General features: G+C 40.4%; 2 protein-coding genes across 3 annotated transcripts in view; both read right to left on the bottom strand.

The window, feature by feature from the left end:
* Positions 1-2,086: 2,086 nt before the first annotated feature.
* On the bottom strand, positions 2,087-5,592 carry sebox (SEBOX homeobox). Its single transcript, XM_051397600.1, has 3 exons — positions 5,445-5,592; positions 4,668-4,873; positions 2,087-3,872 (listed from the first exon to the last, which is right to left on the bottom strand). Exons 1-3 carry the CDS (start codon positions 5,584-5,586, stop codon positions 3,159-3,161), a joined length of 1,062 nt encoding a protein of 353 aa, XP_051253560.1. The 5' UTR covers positions 5,587-5,592; the 3' UTR covers positions 2,087-3,158.
* A 2,716-nt stretch (positions 5,593-8,308) lies between these two features.
* Positions 8,309-18,476, bottom strand: part of smtnl (smoothelin, like) — a 35,539-nt gene continuing 25,371 nt past the window's right edge. For both annotated transcript variants that reach the window (XM_051397584.1, XM_051397585.1), the window contains exons 3-10: positions 15,864-15,939; positions 14,863-15,117; positions 14,697-14,753; positions 14,507-14,567; positions 14,255-14,401; positions 14,029-14,152; positions 11,276-11,427; positions 8,309-9,082 (exon numbers count right to left, since the gene is read on the bottom strand). In XM_051397584.1, coding sequence (XP_051253544.1) covers positions 8,956-9,082; positions 11,276-11,427; positions 14,029-14,152; positions 14,255-14,401; positions 14,507-14,567; positions 14,697-14,753; positions 14,863-15,117; positions 15,864-15,939 — 999 coding nt within the window. In that variant the 3' untranslated portion in view covers positions 8,309-8,955. The remainder of the gene's footprint in view (positions 9,083-11,275; positions 11,428-14,028; positions 14,153-14,254; positions 14,402-14,506; positions 14,568-14,696; positions 14,754-14,862; positions 15,118-15,863; positions 15,940-18,476) is intronic.

The raw sequence follows: 18,476 nt of genomic DNA, 5'->3' as shown, positions 1-18,476 counted from the left end.
TGTTTAGGACTCAAAACTCAAAGTTTAGGACTTTAGACTTGAGTGCAGAGACTTGTGACTTGCAAAAACCCGGTTGACCTGGTTGGTCCCACCGCGGAAAGTAAGTGATCAGTACGCCAAACGTCAATGCAGGGTTGTATTATGAAGTTCAGGTTGAACTGTTTTACATGATAAAGTGTTGATTAACATTGCCATCGTGAGCATGTTAGCACGCTGACATTAGCATTTAATTCAAAGCATTTCTGTGCCTGAGAACAACCTCACAGAGCAGCTAGTGTAGCTGTAGTCTTATTGACATCAATGGAGATCTATGGTACAGAGGAGTAAGATATACCAGGCTTTGGATACGCACGCAATACGTATTAGTAGAATCTATTCTTTGTCACTGTAAGAAAAATAGAATGAGCACCTATGATTTGACACGGTTTTGTGTTTTTCATCAATACTGTCTACTGATAGCTAGTAACTTTATACTTCTTTAAAATAGAGCATGAACGTTTATTCTTGACCCTGAGGAAGAGTAGCTTGACAAAAAGTAGATGAAGACCATGAAATAAGGTTGAAAGCCCAGGAAAAAGCTAGTAAGTGGAGCTTGACTTAAGCTATTTTGTCAAGTTGTTTATTTAGCTCTGCAGTTAAAGTTGTTTTGAATCTTAACCCGCCAGCTGTGGCATCAGTTACTAACAGTGTTTACTGATCTGTTCTTCAGTTATTTTATCATCCATCTCCCCCTGACAGATGTGCCAATAACTTCTGATCTGTGTTCGCTGCATCTGATCTGGAGTGAATTATAGAGCCAAGCAGCACATAAAAACAAGCGATTATGGGACCCCAGAGGTACAGTAGCTGTGATCCTCAGAACAATAACACCATGTATCTTATTTCAAAACAGTTCCAGTATGACACAGGCGATCTGTTTTCTCTGATCCTTTCTCCAGTTATGAATTCATATTTTTTTGTAAACTATCCTATCCTCTTCTTATTAAGTCCTGTCATATCAGTGGAAAGATTAAAAGATGTAACTACATCTGGAATACAAAAAAAAAGTATCTTCCTAAGATCTGAGATTTGACACCCGGATTAAAGGTTTATTGAAAGATTATTTGGTATTAAAGATGATTATGATATGCAGAGATCTCTGTCCAGCACTGGACGAACAGTGTGCACTACTGTCTGTCATATTTGCCTCTGTATTATACCTCTCATGTAATATTTCGAAACTTAAATCCAGGCAGAATTACAGAGCCTGTAAGCTGATAGACCCTGAGCTCTGGCTTTAATTTAGTTCTTATTTTTCATTTTTCTTCCTTCCCTCTGTCCATCTAACCCTCCTGATACTTACAGCCCAGAGAGATATGAAAAAATAAAATAATTATTGCTGTCATGGTATCTTTCCACAAAGAATCATTTTAATCAGAATGTTTTGAAAGATAATACTCGCGGGGTCGCAGCATTAAACATGCCACAGTTCAGCTTAGAGCAGGAAAACAGGAGCTGGCATCTGTGAGGAGAATCCATGACAAGTACATCAGTGAGACCACCAAAGAAATGTTTACGAGCTGCTATGGATTCTCCAATTAGTCCTTTATTTAAATGGAAAACAACAAAATGACACTAGAAACATACTGGAACATGTCCTAAGCTTATATATCTTTCACTTTACACAGTTGACTGGTGCATTGGCTCAGTTTCAGTTTTCTAATCTCTGAATGCAAAATGCTGTTCTTCATTTGGCCTCTGAATCTCACACGGTACACAAATCAAATTAGGCAATACATCACACAGTATGTTTATCAGGCCATTTCAACACTGACACATATATGTCCATACGTTCTCCTCAAAACACCACCAGCTGTGCTCATTTCCTCAAGTTTATACAAATAACAATGACATAGAAAATGTGCAATTCCAGCAAAAGTCAGTCAGTGTTTGAAATAATACAGAGTAAGATTGACGTTTGAAAGCTTTCATAGTGTTTATTGGATATGTTGTATTCCTGTAAATATACAGTTGATAGTGTAGTCTAAAGTCTGATTTGAAACTACAGTAAATCCTACATACAAGATAAAATGGTGATTGTGCTTCTTTCTGTCTGTATCGACCCCAAACCTTAGATATTTACATAAGACTGATCATATAAAATACAGTCAGCTAAAGTAATGTTGGAAATGATTAAACGGCCATTTACATCACCAACATAATACATTTAATAATACATACCATAATACATTACAACATTTGACAGTAATAAAATGGAAAGAAATTGCATTTCATTTTCCTCGTTTTGTCTTTCAACCACTGCTATACATTTGATGTTTGACGTACTGATCACTTAATTTCCGGGGTGGGACCAACCAGATCAATCAGGTTTTTGCAAGTCACATGTCTGCAAGTCTAAAGTCCTAAACTTTGAGTTTTGAGTCCTAAACAATTCACAATTTGCTCTCAAATGTAATGCCATTTTAACAACAGAATGAGCAAAACAAAAGTATCTTTGGTATCATTTTTTCCAGCTGGTGCTCAGTAAAGTAACGTTAGTTCTTCATGGATTGGATGCCGTCGGATTAGTTCAAACAAAGTGGATCTGTGGAATTAAGTGTCAACTCGCTGGGAATTGATTTGTGACACACATACTTTTTGTGCTTTTGGGTCTTTGGGCTTGGGGGACAGTATCAAATATTTTCAAGTGAAAAGTCTCAAGTCCAAGTGAAGTTGCAAATCAATCAAATTTGAGCCTCAAGTCCAGCTTTAGTCCTAGTCTTGACTCGAGTCCACACCTCTGATATGTTGGGCACTGAAACTTGTGCTAACGTAGCTGAGGTGTCTGTATTCTGAGGGATGGGCATGTGATTTGCATTGAATGTTTTGCACACTGAAACTGTAAAAACTGAGCCAATGCAACTGTAAATTATAGCAATTTCAACTGGGATGTAATGGATCCTAACATATTTAAAACATGACTGGAACATACTAAAAACACAAGACAAGGACAAACCAACCACAACTTGAAAACAACTCTATAGAGGTTTGAGGACCGATCGGCAGTAGTAACACACAGAACAGTGTGAACTCAAGAGGTGTTGTAAAGGGAAATACTGACAGGAATAGAAGCCCCAGGATTCATATATTCCACTGGTCATGCTCCACATCCAGATTAATCAGAACTCCAGAAAGTTGGTGACAATAGCAGCGTTGTAGATCAGGTCTGAGATGTAGCCCATGGAGGTCTGTGGTCCCATTTGAGGGTGGTGGTGATGGTGTGGGTGGTGGTGATGGTGGTGGTGTCCTTGGCCCTGAGTTACCTCCCAGTACACCGGCTGAGGATGGGAAGGGACTACCTGGTCTACAGAGGTGTGACCTCCTCCTGCAGCGCTGCTGCCGTACACAGCTTGATGAGCCCCGGGTGGAGCCACGGTCTGGGGTTTGAAGTTCCTGAAGGCCTGGTAGGAGCGGGAGGAGGCTGGGTGGTGAGGCTGCCTGCTGACGGGCTGAGGGAAAGAACTGGGGAGGAAGCCCGGGAGCGCTGGTCCCAGGTGCTGCCTCTGGTGGTGCTGCTCCTCCTCCCAGAGACGAGACTCTGGAGGTTTTGAGGAGCCCAGCGCGGGCTGTTGGTGGATTGACGAGGAAGATGGTGGCGATGATACGGGGTTGCTGTAGATTTGGATCCAGTCAGAATACATTTGCGGGACGTCCTCACAGGAGTGGTTCTGCTCCGGCCTGAATATGTCTGCCAGGGTGGTTGAGGCGAGGAAAGCAGAGGTCACAGGCCCAGTGGAGGGATCAACAACCCCTCTACCTCCCAGGACTGACTTGTTGGACTTGGGGAGTCTCCCAGTCTTGATACTTCTGGCTCTTCTGTTTTGAAACCACACCTGTTGAAAATGGTAAGACTTGTAAAGTAATCACACTTTTGGTGGACTTTGTCGTGTTATCATAATTCTGTTTTTGCTGTTAACAAGTCATGTCACACAATTTAGTCTGACATAAATTGCGCAGAGATGGTATGTCATACTCCGGTACAGTCCTGTTCTACAGAGCCCACCATGTTGAACCGCTGTTTTTCTACAGTAGCCCAGGACAGACAAACCACACACTGGCTGTAGATAGGGCCTTTGATGTTTCTCGCAAGCTTCACAGCCACCATAGTTTCTCCTACACGACTGAAAGGCTGAGCTGTATTCAAATGTTTGCAGTCTGCAGCTTCACCACTAGACAACACTAAATTCTACACTAGGGCTGTGTATAGGGAATAATCTGGTGATACGATGTGTATCATGACACAGGGGTTACGATTCAATATATTGTGATATATTTCTATTCTGTAAACTAGGTGATTTAATGCAAGCTAATATAAAAGTATCATAGAATAAAGAGCACACCACCATATGCACAAACGTTTAAAAAAGGTTGTTTTTTTCTTTTTTATGCAAACCAGAACTGTGGAATCTGTATTTATATTTGTCACAGTGGATACTATCTAACAGTTGGGGGTCTAACCATAAAAATTGATACAATATCACAAAAAAAGATATCGCAATACAATATTTTTTCAGTTTTACTTTTACTTTAACACATCTAATAAATGGCAACATTGTCATCAGATATTCTCTAAATACAGGTCAGTGGGTTTTTTAGGCTGAAGGGAGACCCCAGAGCAGCACACTCACCTGTATCTTGCTCTCGGGCAGGTGTGTGTGCGCGGCCAGCCTCTCCCTCAGGGTGATGTCCGGGTAGGGGGTCACAGCGAAGGCCTGCTCCAGCTCTGACAGCTGGGCTCGGCTGAAGATGGTCCTCTTCCTCTTCCTCTGGCCCTCCATCAGTCCGGCGGCTCTGTCCGGCTCCGGGGAGGACAGCGCGCCCTCAGCCCGAGCATCTTGTAATCACAAAGGGAAGTGAAAGAATGATTAAAAAGACATGTAAATAAAATGAATAAAAAGGAGGCAGAGAAAAGAGGAAGACAATTATTAAATGATTAATATTATTATTATTATTATTAGATACAATTGTTTTTGTAGGGTATTCAAATAAAATCACACGCTGGGACTGTTCACCAAAACTACACTGTAGGAAAAGATTATTTTATTTTACAAATTTGGATTCATTTAATATATTTTCGTATAATACATTTTACTGTAGCCCCATATATTTACGAGGTTTTGTTCCAGGTTTATAATTTGCTCATAACACAGGCACATTTGTTTCTAATTGTTTAAATGTTTTATTTAGATAATACAATTAAATAATAATAATGTTAAATCATTCTGTCGGTGATTGTCCTCTTTTTGCATTAAAAATGTCACATTGATCGAATTTACTTGCTCTTTTGATGGTACTTGGCTCGCCTGTCTAATTTCCCTTTGGTGTGCTTTCTTGAGTTTGTTGAGTGAAATTGACTACAGGAGACAAACCGAAAGGACGGATGATTTAAATGATAGTGAACTCACCTTTACAGTGATCCTGTTCTCCAAATAAAGCTTTAAAATCCACCATGTCTTTCTGCGGGTTCTGCTTGAGTAAAGAGAAGTCTGAGTCCATGAACAGAGCCATAACTCCACACAGAGACACACACACACACGCACTGCACATACACACACACACACACACACACACTGCCCGGCCTCCACTGCTGCTGACAGCTGAGGAGGAGCTTCTTATACCCAGATCAGATCACCCACCGCCCAGCACCCTACAAATCCAGGTGTTATTCACCTCTGCCTCTAATCCCCACACTTGTTTTCATGCTGCAGTGCATTGTGTGATCTTCAGCTGCTCTGCCTGTATTTGAAGAGTTTTGGGATTATATATACATAACATATACATAGACAATGAATTAACCGATTACTGTTATTGCTTTATTGTGTCCACAGATCGATGGTGCGGAGTGTAAGTTGCGAAATACTTTGGAAATGATTTTATATTCATTATAACATCGACCAAACACAGAGGTTGTATTAGACTCCAATGGGACACACGGGTCAATACAAAAGGACACAGATTGAATATAAATATATAAAGATCCAATATTTGAAAAACATATTTGCAAATATTCTTTAAACTTAATACTGCGAACTTCGCTCATCCCCTGGACAATAATTCATTTAAATAACGGTCATATTATTATCTTATAATTGTCTTAATAATATATTTAATACGTTATTGTCAATTATAGCTTGTAGTTATTGCTTTTATCTTTATTTATATTTTTCTCATTCTCTGTTTATTGTTATGCGCCAATATACCAAAGGAAAATTCCTGTGTGTGTATGTGAAAACCTATTGGCGATAAACCTGATTCTGACTGCTCATCTAAGCATTCCAAACAAGTTTCCAAGTAGGTCAGATTTGATAAGTTGTAACTTAATAATCCATTTTATTTGCATAACAACTCAATGGTGTGAAATAAAGACACTTGATTCCTATAAAAACCTTTGCATGGTGGAGTGATCTGCTGTATTCCTCCACTGCGAAAACTAGAGACACCATTCCTCATTTGCTTGAATAAAAAGTTTAACACTGAGACCAAATTAGATGCATGGCTGCAGGTTATATTTGAAACAAATTGTTGAAGAAGACTTTATTAAAAGAAGTACAGGCAGGGATTATCCATGAGGAGTGTTAGATTGTAAATCAAAGTATAAAAAAACTCTTTCTCTCTGTACCTGTGCATATTCTGTGTCTCACATTGAGCCCTTTGTTTAAAGCCTGTTGTTCATGAGTGCTCAGAGATGATGTGTTTATATGATATATCTGTGCTGCAGCACCCAGGGTCACTAAATCACTCAGTGACAGAGTCCACTGGCTGCTATAGTGAACATAATAGAGTCTCTGATCTGCAGCAATCAGTGACTCCATGTGCAGCAACTGTTTTCTATCAGCTGTGAAGGGTTAAAGAAACACGGACAGTGACGTCATGGATTGGCTTGTGTTGCAGCACTTTAAAGTGATAAGTTATTTTAGCTCAAAAATGTTGATGTCTTCTGATTCAAACTTGTGGGAATGGATACTGTAGGTTAGGGGTTTCCAAACCTTTCCATGCCAGGGCCCCCCAGATAGCACTATCCCCCCTTTTGCAAGATGTCTTTAAAACCTACTGACAATACTGTGGAAAAATAAAATAGAAAAAAAAACGAGAAACAAAACAACTTCTGAATGTATTTCCTTATTTGTATTAATGCAATAATTATCAAATCTGTATTTAAATCTTTAATCATTACATTAGATTAAACTTACATTTTTGCGAGTTAGCACTTGCTAGCGTGCTGAAGTTCAGGAGCAACAGCTTAGTGGCAGACGCGGACCGTTAGCAGGTCAACACTGACAGTTTATATGATGAACAATGTTCTGACTGGGAGGTAATTCAGAGGATTAATAATTCCATTTTTTTTTTTATTTAAATCCTTCATCCTACCTTAAATCTTCTGAGCCCCCCCTGATGCCTCCTGGAAGCCCCCACTTTGAAAAACACTGCTGTAGGTTACAGTAAAGTTACCTAATAAACCAGAAAATCCATAATAAGGATAGAGATTGAAGGAGATGTTTTATGTTCATGTTTCATTTTTTTCTTTTAAAAAAGAAAGGTCAGACAGTTTGCTGCTAATGGAAAATAAAACAAAAGCAAATTATTAATTTCTAGATTCTTGATTTAGCTATGGATATGAATAATCACATGCACAGAATTTATCATATTTGTATAAGTTAGGCTGCTATAATTAACAGCAAAAAAGATTAGAAACTCTGTTACATTATTTTAAGCACTGTTGGATCAAAAAGTAATATCTGTAATCCAAAAGCAACAGATGAAACATGTGCAGTGGAGACAGAAAGCAATCGAGTTAACGTCCAAAATCATAATCTCTGCAAACAATTTTTTCCTGTAAAAGGAAAGAATTACTAACAGATGTAATTTAACAGAGACTAATATTAGCCAAATATCAGTCCGCTGAATCAGCCCTTTTGGCCACAGTTGACATTATGTTGAAACTTTTCTTTCTTCCTTTCTTTCTTCTCTCATGTGCTTCTTTCTAAAAAAAATGGTAATAGTCCCAGTGCACTGAAAAAAGAGAATTGTTAGACCAACTTAAATAAATTATTTAAATTGGTAACACACAAATGAATTAGGTCTTTTAAAATAAATTTCAAAGCAGTTGTGTTCATCTAACTTGTTGACTTGATTTGAAAAAAATATGTAGTGTGGTGGCATGTTCCCAGTGGAAGTAATTGTTTTAAATGTTTTTTTGTTCTATCTTTGCTTTTCTGTTACAATGCAAATGCCCAAAAATGTCTCTTTGGTAAAGAACATAGTGCCCACATTTAGGTGTCAAACAGTACAATTTATTGATTTCATTTTCCATATCTCAACATCATCTCAACAGCACAATATCACAGCATGTGCGGACGTAAATATCAATCAGCAATCGGCTCCATTTCACAAATATTTTGTTAGATATTCTGCCCCACAGTGTGCTCTGCTTCCTCACAAACACTCGCCTACAGTTCAGTTATTCAGTGACATTTGTAAAGCATACATCTTCTACATTGGTGCAATATCAAAGATTAATGTGGATACTCACTTTCAAACACACGTGATGATAATAACAATTTATACAACACAGCAATAGTTGCACTCAACTACACACACACACATACACACACAGAAAATACTGCTGACAGACCAACCCTGACATTTGTGTGTAGATTCATCTTCTTCATTACAGATAACATCGCAGCACCCTCCCTATGAGTCCACTGTGCATCTGTGAGCACTCTTCCTGCAGCCTGTGGAGCAATGCTCACTAAACCACCACCAGGGGGCAGTGTAGTCTTTTCAAAGCGCTCCCCTGCCAGCTCTGGATCTCCCCTCAGCTCCAAGTTGGGTACAGAGAAAGAAGAAGAGGTTGAAGTAGGATGAGTCTTAAAGGAGGGCTGTGCATCAAATCGGACCCTCTGCTTTTGAGCTTCACTCAAACTTGCGCAGGTGGTTGTAGAGGGACTGGACGTAGGTGAAGACGCACATGGGGTCCGGTTTACGACCCATGATCATCATGTCCTCCACCTCGATCAGCCGGTCGCAGCCTGCCTTCACTCTGGAGACACAGACAGAGAAACATGGGTCAGAGGGGAGGCTTCATGCTGAAAGAATATATTTCAACTACAACTCAACCGAAGCAGCATCTGGCATTTTGAAAAAATCAGAATGTCATTGTTGTCAGTCTTTGCACTCAAGTCTGGAGTCAAGTCTGCCAAGTCCTAAAAGTCCTATTGTAGTCGACTATTTGATTCAATCTGTTGATATAAGGGGTGAAACACAATGACTGAACTGTATCAAGGAAAAGCTTACAGTCAGTATCAATCTGATTCATCAGTCTAACCTTTCTAAAGCCGTAATCTGCATCTAACATGTGTCTTGGATAGTTCTGATGAAAACACTGACGTTTCCTTTACATTCCAACAAACATGTTTTGAGGGGTTAAAGAACAACACCATGCATGTAATAATTCATATACATTTACTGCGCTATAAGTCTCTGCTGTGATCTCTTTAAGAGGTCAAATGTAAAGCTGCCATCATATATGAAGGATTGATTCTGTGAAGTGAATATTGTTTTTCAGCCAAATCAGCTTAATTCTACAGCGGTGTTATCAGCCGGAGAACAACACATTCTTAAATGGAGTGTCAGTCTTTAAGCCCCCAACATACTGTAAGTCCATGCTCTGTATAATGTCTGATCTATATCTAAAGTATGCAGTCTGTATGTACAATATCTGTGAAAACAATAAGCCATGCTGCGTGAAGCTGTGTAGTTGGGCAAAACTTTCACCAAACATATAAAAGAAAAAAGCCTAGTGAAACAGACAGTATGGAACATCGCCATATAAAATGTGTGTGTTACGCTCTTGCATTTAAAATCCGAACTTTGCAGAGGCCTATAAAACAAAAGCAACAAAGAACACAAATGAAGAGACCTTCAGCCACAATAAAGTGCACAGACTTGCATCGTTGATGCAGTAAAGGCCAGTAAATACTTTAAGGCAAAACTCAGAAACCACAGTGGACTCTCCACCAACAAGTAAGTCTTTCTGCTGTTGCGTAAAGAGACTTCAGTCACATGAACAGTTTGTACCATGGCTTTAAAGGAATAGTTCAACATTTTAGTTTATTCATTGGCTCGGGACTTTCATGCTGCATCTCTGACTACAACATGGGTGGCCAGACAGACTGGTAAGCACAGACTTTAAGTATAGGACTCTGGCACAGGCACCATGGTACCAGACCTGGCAGAAGGATTATTAGGCAGGGGGGAAGGGGCATTAGATTTTCAGAGACAGGCACACTAAATCTGTACTTTAAATTGCACCATCAAATAGGCCTGATACATGCTGTTGCCTGTAGCCTACAGCTTTACACATATATAGCTGTAATAAAAAAAAAAAACCTGTAACTATCTACATCCTCACCCAGAATCGGCTGGGCATAGATGGGCTGGTTCTGGCTAATCATATTGTGGTTAGTGTGCAAACAAATATAGATATATGTGTTTATTACTGATCTTAGGAGTTGTTAATATGTGTATTTCACTTTGAGCAACGTTAAGTTAGCTGTCTTTATTTAGCTAGTTCAATTAGTCCCAGCTCTAGCTCTGAACCAGTTTGTAGGATTTAGTGTCATCTAGTGGTGAAGGTGCAGATTGCAACTAACTGAACACTGCTGATGTCTGTATTTAAAGACCAGGCTGTGAAGTATGTAGGAAAAACTATGATGGCCATGAAAGTCTCGAAAAACATGAAAGGCCCTATCTAGAGCCAGTGTTTGGTTTGTCAGTTCTGGGCTACTGTAGAAACATAGCGTTTCAACATGGAAGGCAAACTGCAGCATCTGTAGATAAAACAGTTCATTCTAAGGTAAAAAAAAAAAAACCCTCAGTGATTGTTATTTTCAGGTGATTATACATTAATGAAAACCAGTTATGCATATTTTGTTCAATTCCTGCCATTAGATTATCCTAAATGTTACACACTGGACCTTTAATGTTAAAAATATGTTGACACACATACTTTTATTCTAGTGAGTTTGGGAAAAGCCTCTGAAACTGTATCAAATATGAACCAAACGTCTCATGATGTTCTAATGTTAGCTCTTAATGCACCCTTTAAGAAGAATGATCGGTTCTACAATAAATATGTAATTAATTAAACTGCGTCACATTAATCATATCAGGGACAAATGGACACTTCTAAACAGCTGCCTCGTCTTTACATTCAAATTTAGCCACCACTCACTCTGCAGTCCCAAAGGCCAGCTCGAAGTTGTGTTTGCGATTGGCAGGGGAAAGAGAATTGTAGTCAAACTCAGTGGGGAAGAAGGAGTGGACCAGAGCGCAGAAAGCCATCCCGTCACTCCAGCTGGACGAGAAGTTCTGGATCTCAATGTTCTACAGAGAAACAGAGAAGAAGAAGATTTGGCGGTGATGATGTGGCAAGTGTGTTTCAGGGAGTGAGTCTCTGTGTCACTCCAGGCCTTTGTGCGCATGGAAGGAAGCACAAAAAGCTGGAAGACTGAAGGAGGTAAAAGAACATGACTTGTAAAACTGACTGGCAGCTTGTTGTAGCTTCATAAAGCCATCTCCCTGTTCACTGTCTAGCCCGTAATTATGATGGATAAAACAGACTTTCCTCCTCCTCTCTCCTCTTCTCTCCTGCCTTTGGTCTGTTACGTGCTTTTAAAATCATGTCATTTCAAGGCTGTCCTTTATTAGTCTGGAGTTAGCTTTGAATGAAATGCAACATGTCAAGTCATCGGATGAACATCCCTCTCTCTCTCTCTTGTGTGTTTCTGTGTGTGTGTGCGTGTGTGTGTTTGTATGTTTGCTCCCAGTTAATAAGAGTCTTGGCTTTGCCTGGCTTGACTATAACCAAAGCCACATGGAGCAGCTGGCACAAGCCGTTGTGAGGAAAAGGGTACCAGAGTGCAGCAATGTGTCGGTGTTCTCAACCATAACTCAAACTACCTGGACCCTGCACCCTCAACCACCAGAACACACACTTACACATTCACGCACACCTATATACACAAGGACGCTCACTTTCTTACACCTCTATGGTTGAGAGGTAGATGATTAACACATTAGCACTGCACTGTGTGCTGACAGGTTAAAGCTATATAAAGACAGATATCTCATACAGAAGGACCATGCTGGAGATTTTGCATATTGAGCCCATTTGCGACACATTGTGTAAACATTTCATTACTGCTGGCTGTTTGAAACCTTTCTGAATGTTATTCTCACCTTGGCTAACTCACACAGTAATGTTAGTTATATAAATGTGCCCTGTCCCTGTTACACTGTAGATGAGAATGATCTCATGTCTGTCCACTGAGTAAGGACCTGGAGCCAAGAGGCAATCAGCCTATAGCTTAGCATAAGGCAGGGGTAACAGCTAGCCTGGCTGTTTTCCAAAGTTAAATTTGCTTACCAACACCTCTAAAGCTTGTTATAGCTGCAGTAGTACTTTTATAAAAACTTATATTATAACTTAATATTTGCTGAAATTTTCCGTGTCCTGACAGTATTACATAAGACAGATAATCTGTGAAAAAAATCAGCCCCTTGGTTTTTTCTAGTGCTCTAGTTCTAAGAGCTAAGCCTGGACGAAAACAACTAATCAGAGCAGAGAAAGATACAAAGACGCTTTAGGTTGGGGGCTTGATAATAATTGATTGTTGAGTCTCATTCCCAGGGTCCCAAAGTGTCTGTATTTAGAGCTCTTGGAATAAGACTCTGAAATCAACAATCTTTCTCGCTTTGGATTGGTTGTTTTCGTTCAGGCCAGGTGGGTTTATGTAAATGCGATTAGGAGCACTAGGAGGAGCCAGAGGAACCTCTTTTTATTTATTTGTTCATTTTTTACAGATTATCTGTCTCATGTACTACTGTCACGGGTATAGTGTAAGTTTCAGCAAATATGACAAAAAATATTTTTTATAAAAATGATCTACCGCAGCTTTAATTTACATTTTTCTTTGATCTGTACAGTTACACGGTAAACTATGTCTCAGCAAACAACCACCAGGTACCACAATGAGGTTTCCAGGCAAATGGTGCAATTTCATATTTCCACTGCATGGATTAAATTAAATAGATTTTAATTAATTAGATTTATAAGCATTGATATTTTTAACTTTGAAGAGAGCCAGGTTAGCTGCTAACACCTGCATCACTTCATGCTAAGCTAGGCTAAACAGTGCCCAGCTACAGCCTATCAATCAAAATGAAATAAATCACCTACAAAAGACTTTCTGTATGATATGAAGATCAGCTTGCCAAGTGTTGGTCAACACAGGCAATCCATCACTGTAAATATATACTTGTCTTTAAACCTTACATTATTATAGCATAATATTGCAGTTGAAAGCCTGGGTGGATATCTAAAGTCGGCTGATGTGGTGTGTTCATGTGCTGGTAGGAAGCTCTGATATCTGAGACTTCAGGCTGAGGAACAACATTACGTTCACAGTCCGACCCAAAAGACTGCCAGCTGGAAAACATCTTGAAAAGGATAATGTGAATTTATTGGCTTCTTGCATTAACATTGCTGCTGTAGATCTGCAGCAGACTTTAAACCCTCAGATTTTCCGGCGTCAGTTTCCACTACATTACTGTGCAACAATAACATCACTTTGACAAAAATAAAACCAGACACACTGGATTACCTATCTCAAGCAAGTCTTTGTCAGTTCATTTTCATGCTATAGTGAAATGAACCAATGTCAAAAATGTAATCAAGTATGATCTGTTTTAGGAAATGGTCATCAGCAATGAAATATTTGTGCAATTTGTAGTTTGTGGGCTAAAACAGGCATAGTACTTAAAGAAAATTAAACTTGTGTGCCGCCTGATAGCAACTTACCAAACCAACCAAATCTTAGAGAATATGTCCCCAAACAACATAAACATGTAAGTATAAACCTTAAAATGTATGTGATGCAATAAATGATAACATTCATAGAGTGGGATTGTTCTCTGCAAGTTTACCTGGTAGCCTATGGTCTTGGAGCGGCACCACTCAAGAAGGATCTGCTTGATGCTGCTGGCACTGGACACCCCAAAACTCTGGGACCGCTTGAGTTTTGGTTTAGAGTCCACTGGCTTGGGGCGACTGTACATAGACATGGGGCAAGGACACATGAGAGAGTTTTAGTGTTCAGGACACTTGTATCTACCATAATTCCCACATCACCCGAACACCCATTGCATTTACCTGTTGCTGGCTTCAGAGTCCAGTCTTTCAAAGATAGAGCGACGAGCCTGAGCGCCGATGTTACGTGGCAGAGTCTGTGACCTCACCAGCTCCCTCCTCCTTTCTCCCACCTGCCCGAAGGATCTGTCGCTGCTGACATCGCCATCTCTGGAGGACGGGAGCACAGACGGGTCAGACAATGCAATATTTTACCTATCCTTAAGATGTTTTACTTATCCTTAAGATGTCCCTCATGGGTCACCTTTCACTCACCTGTCCTGCTGCAGCAGCCCCGAATAGGTCACAGACTTAGTGGGGGCTGAATTTGCCTTCTCTGCAAGAGACAAACAGTTCCTCTAAATCATGTCCATGATGTAGTCTCTGACAGGATAGCGTGTGTGTGTGTGTGTGTGTGTGTGTGTGTGTGTGTGTGTGTGTGTGTGTGTGTGAAAACATGGCTCACCTTGAAGGCGGGGAGATCCCAGAGCTCTGATAGGTGTAGGGGTCCATGTAGAAGATACTAACAGCAACAAAGAAAAGGGAAATTGTAAATTAAGAGGTTAAGATTTTACAAAACCAACCGTACCTTGTGCTGCATTCATGCTCACACAGTGGAAACCATCAGCCACCTGGTTGAATTGGAGGCTCCTCTGTTGGTTGGGTCTCTTTGGTGCTGGCAGCTGATTGGCCGGTAGGTGAGACCTCATTGACCAGAGAGGACCGAGAACCAACAGGGCTGCTGGGAGAGTCGGGGCCCTTAACTTCTGCCGTCTTGGTTGTAGCGGTGATGGGGAGGTGCGGCATCCTCATGGCGACAGGAGCCGTGTGCTCATGCAGAAAGTCACTGGATGGAGAGATCTTTCCGTGTACCAGCGCTGAATGTTCTGGTTGGTTAAAAGATTTTAAATGATCATATTGATGAATAATCTAGATGTATCCCTGAGGAGTTGGAGGCCAAAAATGAGCTTAATATTGGATTTTCTTTCATCAGGCAACCAGAAACTAGTAATTCAAATTTAATTCTAATGTTGCTCCTTAGCTGCTGCATGTGTAAATAAGCAACTGTTTGCTAACCTGTTTGCCATATCAACTTTAATATTATGTCAATATTGTGTTTTAAGCTTGTTTTGATATCCTGTGCTGCTAAAAATCAATAAACTCAGCTCTAACTATCTCAGCTCCACTTATTATCTTAAAATCAGATTTTCAGTGCGCACATAGAAACTTTTCACTTTCAGCAGATGAATGTGAAAACATCCTTCTAGTGTCAGACTCACATTCACTGCACATTCATCATTCAAACAGCACACTGTAGGAACAAGAACATAAACACATTTTTGAGTGGAGGGGGCTGTAAGTTTGTAAGACAGACTCTGTCTTGAGGCGCTGTTAAAGATTTGTAGTCTCTGGGTCTGAGCTAACCTAACCTAACCATAATCCCAGATGACATCATCAGGGTTATTTTTTAAACTTTATAAAGCTCCACCGGAGCCACAGAAGAAATTACACAACTGTTTTCACAAGCTGAGTAACTGATCTCCAAGTCGGTGAAGCCCCCCTTTGAAAACTCCTTTTTTATTGACATCAAACAACCTTGACGCTGGTTGTAAAACAGTCATGACGTGCTTACCTGTAGCGTGTCCATTCTCCAATCCAGCGTGTGTTGGGGCGGGGTCCACCTCTATTGGCTCCTCTCGCTCAATACTCTGAAACACACAGAATCATATAGTTAGCGACGACACACTAGCACCCTTTATTGCTTCTAAAGGAGCATGAAGTCATCTTTGACCTTCACTGGCGACCAGCAGGAGGGCTGCTGCTGGAGTTTCTTACTTCCAAAACAGAGTTCAAGCTGGAAAATTAATTTTGAACGCCAGCAATTGCAGCACCTGGTGCATTTATCACTATGGTATTGATCACTTGTATGGATTGATTATTATTTCTTGCCACAATTCTTTTTTCATAATTTGCTCTTGTGATCTTGTGGAGTCATTCATAGACCAATATGTTGTGTTTGGATCACAGAAAAGACTCGGGGCATCATGTTCCTCTGGTTTGAACAAAAAAAGAAATCCAGATGTCCGTTGCTCGTTGAGTCATTGTTGGACCATCTCCCTCTCTTCAGGTTTTGGACTTTTCTCCAACATGTGGGCTTTTTTGACACGACTTCAGACAAAACAAAACCAATCGGCACGATTTGGCTGAGTGCACTTCAAAGGCCGCCGGTGCGCTGACTTCAATGTAGTGGATAAAGGAGCTGGTTGTTGCAGGAGCGAGAGGCACCGGGGTGTTCTGTTCTGTGTATCTGCCTCCCTTCCAGTGATAAGACTCGAGAAGTCTTTGTCTTAAATCAGGCACTGACACACTCAGTGACGGGCCAAAATCTATTGGGTGATCAGGCAGCCTGAAACGATTGCGATCAAGTTTTAATGTCAAACATCATCAGCATCTTGAGCTCACATTTCAGCGCCTATGTGACTCTGTCTATTTCCTGTCTGTGTGATCAGCGCAGACCTGCGGCAGGGGCTCTTTTTCCTCTCTCCAAACACAATCAGCTACATGGAAACAGCTAATCGCTCCTCTGAGCAGATACTTCTATCTCAAACTCTCAGCCACATGGTTCTGCTGACCCACATAGGTTGTGGGTCAAGCTGTCACTTTCCATGTGGCCCTGTCAGACAGATAGATGGAACTTGGCGTGTTGATATTCGTCACAAAACAACACTGCTCAGGTCAGTAGTGCAGCGCTGATAGCTTTGCACGTTTTCTCAAGGTCGTATCGAACCACATGTCACATTGTATGTTGGTCTGACCCTGAAGCAGGCTTTCAGGAGACGTAACGCACCCTCAGGCAGCCATGTTGGAGATCCTCAGCTCTTTGGCAACAAATAACTCTGAACAGCTGGTTCTATTTTGAACTTGGCTGTCACAGTGGAATTAAATAGACAAGGCTGATTTTTGCGCCGTGTGTGACCCAGAACATTATTTCATCAGTGGTGCATCTGATGCATCAGTTTGGTGTTTAGATAACGTCAGCAGCATGTTTGGAAGCAGAACCGCAGCATCTGGTCAGCTTGTCTCTGCTGTCAGGAACCACTAAATAAACGGATGGAGGATGTGACCATACAGAAAAACAACCAGAACCATTTATTCGCAATCACTTGAAAGTGAACAAAAGTAGATATAAGTTCCTTAAACAAGTTAATTCCGTGGGAATGTTCACCAGCTAGTCGCTAGGGCAGGTAGCTTACAGGGCCACTGGTGGACTCGAGGAGGAGTTGCCCCCATGTTAAAAAAAACTATCAAAATCCTCTCGGATGGCCCTATGGTAGATAAAACACGAGGAAGTGCTTTCTGGGTGCGCTTCCAGTGGACAAAACACAATAAAGTGCCCTCTATGGTCCTAACCCTGAATGAGCTCCTCAATATGCAGCTCATTCTCACTGACATCATGTGTATCTTTGTGAAATAAATGGTTAAATAGTTGCCCATGTATTTTGTTACAGAAGTGCAGAAAACATAATAAAACAATTGGGTTTGGAACTGGTTCAACATGAATGCATCACAATTTTCTGCGCACTTTTTATTTCTTTCTTCTTTCTACAGCCAGAGTCCGCCACTGTACAGTGGGTTTATAAAACCAAAGCTGAAAAATGCTAAACTGTTTCGTGAACTGTGAAGTCTGAAAAATAATTCTCTGTGAGGTCATCTTTACAAATGACACTTTTTTTTTTTACATTATACGTCTTTTGATCCATTCATAAAATAATAATACTAATTAGAGTAACTTAACTACATTAATTAGCTCTAATTAAATATAGTAATGTTAAAAGGGTGGGTGACATATTGTAATAATTAAAGCATCTAATTGCTTCGAGTACCAAATTGCAAACTGTTACATATGCTATCATGAAGTGATTTGGCATCATTTAAAGTGTTTTCATAGTCACCATCATAAAAACGCTTGATTCACCCAATTTACAGAAAGAACAACATTTTATTGCTTCCCGTTAGTAGTATGTAGTCATGCAGATAGTTTCGTGTTGAGTTGGTTTTATTTGACATATCTGTCTCTGACATTTCTGTCTCCAACCCAACACAACCAAAGTCAATACATTTTTCCTTTGTGGAGCGTTGAACAACAACAGCAACTTTTCTCCCAGAAACAATGTCCTTGTGACGCTTGATAAGCCACAGACCTCATTGTGAGCAGTTTGCATTGGATCTAATTCCATTGAATAAA

Source organism: Dicentrarchus labrax, unplaced genomic scaffold, assembly GCF_905237075.1.
Source record: "Dicentrarchus labrax unplaced genomic scaffold, dlabrax2021, whole genome shotgun sequence".
NCBI lineage: Eukaryota > Metazoa > Chordata > Actinopteri > Moronidae > Dicentrarchus > Dicentrarchus labrax.
This window is presented reverse-complemented; position numbering and strand designations above follow the sequence as displayed.

Coding starts and splice junctions, on each gene's coding strand:
- sebox (XM_051397600.1), bottom strand. CDS start 5,586: ATGTGCAGTGCGTGTGTGTGTGTGTCTCTGTGTGGAGTTATGGCTCTG. Junction 4,874..5,444: donor AGAACAGGATCACTGTAAAG/GTGAGTTCACTA, acceptor TGTGATTACAAG/ATGCTCGGGCTGAGGGCGCG. Junction 3,873..4,667: donor TGCCCGAGAGCAAGATACAG/GTGAGTGTGCTG, acceptor CATTTTCAACAG/GTGTGGTTTCAAAACAGAAG.